General features: G+C 41.4%; 1 protein-coding gene across 1 annotated transcript in view; it reads right to left on the bottom strand.

Annotated features, from left to right (window-relative positions):
• The window catches only part of LOC110039020 (uncharacterized PKHD-type hydroxylase At1g22950), a 66,297-nt gene extending 59,293 nt beyond the window's left edge, over window positions 1-7,004 (bottom strand). Inside the window, exons 1-2 of the mRNA XM_020743960.1 lie at window positions 6,803-7,004; window positions 6,294-6,662 (exon numbers count right to left, since the gene is read on the bottom strand). Coding sequence (XP_020599619.1) covers window positions 6,294-6,605 — 312 coding nt within the window. The 5' untranslated portion in view covers window positions 6,606-6,662; window positions 6,803-7,004. The remainder of the gene's footprint in view (window positions 1-6,293; window positions 6,663-6,802) is intronic.
• Window positions 7,005-7,137: the final 133 nt, after the last annotated feature.

The following is a 7,137-nucleotide window of genomic DNA, read 5'->3' as shown; positions in this document are numbered from 1 at the left end:
CCTTTTATGAGGAAGGGAAACTTGCAGACCACAAATAAAAGGTTTTGCAGACCAAACGGATATCACAAACTCCTTAGTTTAGATGGTTGAGCCTACTGTTAAGTGGTATGCTTATCCTTCGGGATAGTGTATTATTTGTGGTATCGCATTCAACCGTATAAACTATTTAATATGTGAGACTCGTTTGGTCTCATCTATTTTTAATTAAAATGTTACTTTCAAAAATCATATTTATATTAAAACTATTTTTATATTTACAAAAAAAATCATTCCCTTATTTCATATTTCAAAATAACAGCCGATAAGCTATGAGAGATAATTTTACAGGTGTCCAAGAAATAGATAAGAGAACTATGATTTTTTAAGTGAGTGGATCAGTTTGATGATAACACCTCGAATAGTGATGAGGTATGAAGAGTTTCGTCGGAGCAAAGATTATCTCGTGAAATTAATCATCTAAATTTTAACTTCAACATTATGATAATATTAATCATTATTTTGATAATTTTATTTTTATTTTTGATTGTTCTGTTAATCAATGTTTAGTGAGGTGTCAGTTTTAATATGTAATATTCAAACTGAATATCTGTTTTCATGTATAAACTGTGTAATTAGTACTGATTCTGTTATAAACAGCACAATAGTATAGGGGCATAATTGTCTTTTTATCATAAACAACTACAACATAACTGTTGTACAACTGCACAAAACAAACACGCGCAACTTCCCCACAGCAGCTTTTATGCGGCTTTCTGGCATAACTACTACGCAATAGACTTTTAATGAGTTGCAGTTGCCCCAAACAGACTCTTGATTCTAAAATCGACTACCAAACAACTCTATGGGTTTTCCATCAGTTCATGTGATCAACTTTTGTTGGGAAATAGCTGCCTCTTTATTTTCAAATTTCATATCACTTTTTAACAGAGAATTTTTCCAATGGCCTCCAAAATTCCTCTATTTTACCTGATCTCAACTCCTATTGGCTAACAACCTTCCATGGCATAAATTTGACTTATTTGTCCAAATATTTGATTAGATAAGCACTAGATGCTAAAACTCAAATAATAATATTTTGGATTTGACTACAAATCTTTTGGTCTAATTTCATTTCCTCATTGGAGCTTCCATCCTCTACAAATATCTTTAAAGCCCTGAGAATTTCAACTAATTAGCTCTCCAAGACATTTCTCAAGTGTTTTGATAAACTCCCTTAGTCTCATTCATCTAAGATTCCTAGAACTGATGCAGGTGCATGGCAAAATTGACCACCCGATTCAGCAAGGGTTCGGTCCAGTAAGGGGTTGGACCGGGGGGGCGGGAACTACCACCTCTTCCCATTCTCATTCTTATTTTACTCCCTTCCTTTTCTAGTATTTTCCTATCCTAGTCCTTTCCTATTCTATTTCTATTCTATTTGATCCACTATTAGTTAGTATATGTATGCTATGTGATTTTTTGGGAGGGGTTTTTTTGGATTGACTCTAATTTCAGTTTGCTTTCCTTGAGGCATTTCTCCCTTTCGACTGTTGTATCCGGAGGCGAGAAAGTGTTACAGTTGCAACTCGTCCGAGCTAGTGATTATCCCCGTTGTTTTCCACCTCATTGCTGCCGAAAGTTGCATATTCCCTCCACTTACTAGCTGCCATCTCTTCGACACCTCAACCTTTCTGTTTTCCGCTGCCACACAGGCCTCCAACCCTCTTCTCGGCGCCGCACAGGCCTCTCGGCCCTTCCCTATTGCCGCCTAAGACCTCCACCCATCGCATAGCCTGTCAGCCTCTTCCCTGCTGTCGGTCAAACCTCCAGCCACCTTCCAACAGCACCACATGCCCTTCCGTCCCTCTTCTTGTTGCCAACCAACCACCTCCAAACAACCTTCAACCACTGCAGATCTAGACCCCACCTTTCCTACTATTAATGTCACTCCTCCCTTCCCCTTTACCACAACCCACCATATATTTTTTGTGTTGGTTTGTCGTTTATGTCTTGTGTTGACGAGCCCCCATCGTAACCTTTTGAATTTCAGCAATAATATTATATGTTTATTGTAGTTTGAGTTAACTTCGGTATCATTTGATAGCAGAGCTATCGTAACTCTAGTCCTATTGTGGGGTTTCCTAGCATCCGCCTTACCCCTTCACCAAAAAATTTTTTTTCCTATTCTTAAACCATAGCCAAAACTGTGACCTGACCATAATTTCCCTTTGTTGATAAATTAGCAACCATAAATCATTTTTTCGCCCTCTTTCAACTCTAATTCCAAACCCTAGTCATGTCACCAAGGAAATACATGCACGAGCCTACCCAGGAAGAGATACGCTGAGAGATCTGTGAACTTCAACGGAGATTGGCGGGCATCGAGGATGACACACAGGCACACTTACCGTCAACGATGCCAGAGAAATCGAAGAGAAAGAGACGAAAATTTCAACCCCTCCCATAGGGAAGATTTCAGTAATAAAGATGAAAGACCACCGCATTTTGGAATCCAATATCAGAGGAGACCTAGAGAGGAGACATCAGTTGGAGGACACAGAAACTACAAAATCAAGGTGATCTACCAGAGCTTGAGGGAGATATGAATTCGGATGAATTTATTGATTGGCTACAATGTGTTGAATGGGTCTTCAAATATAAAGATGCGTCAGAGGATAAGCGGGTAAAATAAACTGCTATTAAGTTAATAAATAGCACATTTTTGTGATGGGAGAACATATTGCGACAAAAAAAAAGAGAAGGCAACAAAAAGGTCACCAAGGGGAAAAGGTAATGAAAGCAATACAAAAGAAATATCTTCCACCTCATTACCGCCAGGACATGTGTAAGGGGCTCCACCACCTGCAACAGCGAGACCTTTCAGTGGAGGAGTTCACAACTCAGTTCGACCACTTACAGATGAAATGCGAGCTGAACGAGTAGGAGGAAAACTGTAAACCGGTACCTTGAGGGCTTGAAACCTGCTATTAACAATGTGGTACAGCTGCAGCCTTATTAGTTACTTAGGATGTCCAGACCAAGGCACTGAAAGTGAAAAGACACAGAAATAGAGCAAGAAGCAACCACCAGTCAAGCAGCCACCCACAGTTGGAGACACCGGCAGGAGCACACCTCAAGGAGTTGAGAAAACTGATTCGACTAAGGATAAAGCTACCAAAGCGAGAAGAAACCTGAGAACAGTAGCACACCTACTACAGTCCCCGCCAAACAATGTTTCAAATGTCATGGATATGGGCACATCGCCTAGAGCTGTCAGACAAGCCGAGTTGTCTTTTACTGAGCAAGGCGCTGTGGAGGGGGTTAGCAACGAGGAGACAGTTGGGTAATAGGGTGAGGTGTATCATCTTCCACTTAGTGAAGGAGAAGAGCTCGTGGTTCAATGGGTCCTACAAACTAAGAATATGAGGGATCTACAGTGGTTTCGCCACAATATATTCTATACTCGTTGCATGATGAACAAAAAAGTATGCAGTCTCATCATCGATAGAGGGAGCAGCAAGAACGTGATATCTACACAGAAGATAGAGAAACTGTGTCTTATGACTCATAGGCATTCCCAACCGTATTCACTGACATGACTGAAGAAGAAGAACATGATCAGCATTGATTGGAGGTGCCTCGTAGAGTTTTTGATAAAGAGTTGACTATGTGATCAGGTTAGTGTGATGTGGTCCCATTGATACCTGCCATCTTTTGCTGGGGAGCAATTTGGCCGGAGAACTTATCACGTGGATTCAGGAACACCTATTCCTTCACCAAGAATGGGAAGCACATAGTCCTCCCTTCAGTAAAGCACGAGATCATAGGTGCCCTCGCTATTAGAGCCGCATTAGTGAGACCAGTTTTGATGACGATGGAGGGTGATAGTACTGAGACACAGGCGCCGGAAACAGGAACAACCATGATCCAGAGCATAATTTCAGGAAACCACGGTTGATATCTTACCACCATTGCCACAATCGTTCAGAGATGGCCAAGCTATCCTCATTTCAAACCAGGTTAAGCCGATGTGGATTACTTCAAGAGTATTCAGCAGCATGGGCAAGACGCACAAACTCAGTTCATTTCAATAGGGGACCCCAAGGCGAGTGGATCGATATGGATGTAAGCTCGCAAGTGGAGAAAGGTCCTCTGATGCTTTGGGAGGCAATGCAGTAGGCAGTGAGATCAAGGTACTTGTAGGACAACAGACGAAGAACAAGAAGTTTCTACATATGAAGTTAAAACTCCCCCAATCCCCGAAGACTGAAGCGGGTGCTTAACTGAACCGAACACTCGGTTCAGCTAGGGTTCGGTCCAATAAGGGGCTGGTCAACTATCCCAAGGGGGCGGGAACTACCGCTTCTTCCTCACCCCTTCCTATTTTATTTCCTTCCTTTTCTAATCTTTTTCTATCCTAGTCCTTTCCTATTCTATTTCTTTCCTATTTGATCCACTATTTGCTATTATATGTATGTTGTGCATTTGTTTAAGAGCGATTTTATTGTATTTTCTCTGATTTCAATGTGTTGCCCCTAAGGTGTTTCTCCCTTCTAAGGGTTGTATCCGACAGCGAGAAGGTGCTCCTGCTGTAACCCATCCAAAGTGGAGAATATTCACCTTATTTTTCACCTCCTTGTTGCCGCCAGCCGCATATTCCCTCCATCTGCTCACTGCAATCTCTCTGACACTTCAACCTTACAGTTTTCCCCTGTCGCACAGTCCTCCAGCCCTCTTATCGCCGTCGCCACCACCTAGGCATCTCGACCCTTCCTTGCTGCTGCTCCGGGCCTCCTGCCACCGCACCGGCCTCTCGACCTCTTCCTTGTTGCCAGCTGGACCTCCAAGTACCTTCCAGTAGTGGCACAGGTCCTTCTGACCCTCTTCCTGTTGTCATCCAGCCCATCAGCCACCGCAAATTTAGACCCCACATTTCTCGTTGTTGTCGTCATTCCTCTCCTCCCCCTTTACCACATCCCACCATATTCATATTCACCAAAGGGTGTATTTTTATTGTTTATGTTGTTTGCGTTGATTGTCATTTATGTCCTGTGTTGACGAGTCTCTGTTGTCACCTTGTGAATTTCAGCAATAATATTATATGTTTATTGTGGCTTGGGTTAACTCTGACATCATGAACTTAAATCTCATTGATCCACTTAAGCTTTTGATTTGCCTAACTTCATTTCAAGAACATTTGGCAAGTGTATCGAGATATAAAGCATGGATAATTCCAATTTGATAATATAATTTTTGTTTTTATTTCTTAAATATTCAATTTAATATGTCATACTTTCATAATATCTATGTGGTTTTCATCTTGTCATGAAATTGGTGCATTATGCACTATATTACAATCTTTTTTTATTTTGAACTTGTATATCTTGTCCAAGTGTGTTCTAATTATGTGTTCCTATAATTTCTACTATGTTTTTGGCTTTTCTTTTGGCCCAATGAAAGGTTCGACGGTTGGTTTTGAGCTTGGCAAAAAAATTTCAGTGTGAAGGCTCCCCTGGAGCATGTAAAAGGGTCAGCTTTGCCTCACTTTGTTAAAGAAAGCAAAAGGTTGGCATAACTTAGGTAAATGAAAGCGGATATGAAAATTTCCAAGTTTAGGAAAAAGATGGTAGGCTGGAGCACTAAATGTTGGACATCTTATTTGTGATCTACTTTATTTAGTTGTTACTTTTACTCTCTCACAAATTTATCGTTTCATTCTACACAACTTCGAGGTGTGATTTCATTCACACTTTAATTTTATGTGATTTTAATAAAGAAAATTTCATCACCTCCACAACCCAACACACACCCTCCCACCCAACTTGGGCGCACTCCAAGGGCTGCATATCAGTCAATATCTAAAATTTGAAGTATAATAACTATTTAATTACAAATCTTTTTACGAATAATCCAACTAATCTTTTTTTTTTACCACAAAAGCCTTCCGGATTGAGCTTGCAATGCTCCAAACCAGTAATAAAAAATTTAACATATTAATAGCAGCAATAAAAAATTATTAGCTATAATTTTCTAGATCCAATTTTTCTTCAAAATCTCACTTGAAAGCTGAAACCAAACAGCCCCACTGCCGCCGCTGGGCTGAACCTAAAGGACAGAGATGGAATTGTAGAAAAAGTTGAGGGCATTTCCGACATAATATTTTCTAAACTAAATAACTGTATTTTCTTAAAAGGCCGATAAAAAGAACGAAGAATGGAACCAATGACGTAAATACCAGATACCGCCGACGGAAACCCTATCACAGAACCTAACTTCATGAAATTGTGAAACGAAAACGCAGCATTCGTGCTTACCCTGGCTCGATCTCCCTCAGGCAAGTACCTGGCGAGAATCTCCTTCATGAACTCCAGCTTCGCGTCCCTCGGCGCTTCGAGCATACTTGGCGGGAGGTGCCGCTCCAGCGAGCTGAAGATGTTGGGGTCGAACTCAGACTGCACATCCTCGTACGTATCTGGTTTATGCGCCTTGTTCGGATTCAGCCTGAGCCGACGATCTCCGTACGGCGCCCTCACTGATGAAAGCGGCGCCGGCGCCAATACGGGCGCCGCTAATCCGTTCCCGGACGGTGTGTCTTCCCTCCTCTCAACGGAGCCGTCCAGTGACATCACTCGAATTCGCAGCTGGCGTGGAATGGATCAAAGAATCACGAGGCGAGTGGCATCCTGAGTGAGAATTAGTTAGTTAACGTGCTCTAATGGGTTCAAAATCAATGTGACATTTAGGGTTTCGTTTTGATTCAAAGCGAGGCACCACGAATTAGGGTTTGTTGGCAGAGTCGAAGAGCCGAGAGGTTTAGAAGTACCTCGGAATCGTATAGTTAAAAGGAAATGCCTCCGGTTGGCGGGCAAATTACGGCGGGTTGCCACTGGCCCATCGAGTACGAAGCAATGTTCGTTTCCTGGTTCGCCAACGTGCATTTTTAGGGTTTTCGCTTGACGATGAGTAAAAGTAGCGTACGCTACATCATACATTTCTGGGCCTCGGCCTTTGGCGTTAGTCATGTGAACGGGATTTATTAATATAAATTGAGCTTGGTAAATTTTTAAGGTTAAAATTTAGAAAGAAGATTTACATATATTTCCTATGTATTTATGATTTTGACGCTAAAATTTAAATTTATATATTTATATATATATA

Source organism: Phalaenopsis equestris, unplaced genomic scaffold, assembly GCF_001263595.1.
Source record: "Phalaenopsis equestris unplaced genomic scaffold, ASM126359v1 Scaffold234829, whole genome shotgun sequence".
NCBI classification, from domain to species: domain Eukaryota; kingdom Viridiplantae; phylum Streptophyta; class Magnoliopsida; order Asparagales; family Orchidaceae; genus Phalaenopsis; species Phalaenopsis equestris.
This window is presented reverse-complemented; position numbering and strand designations above follow the sequence as displayed.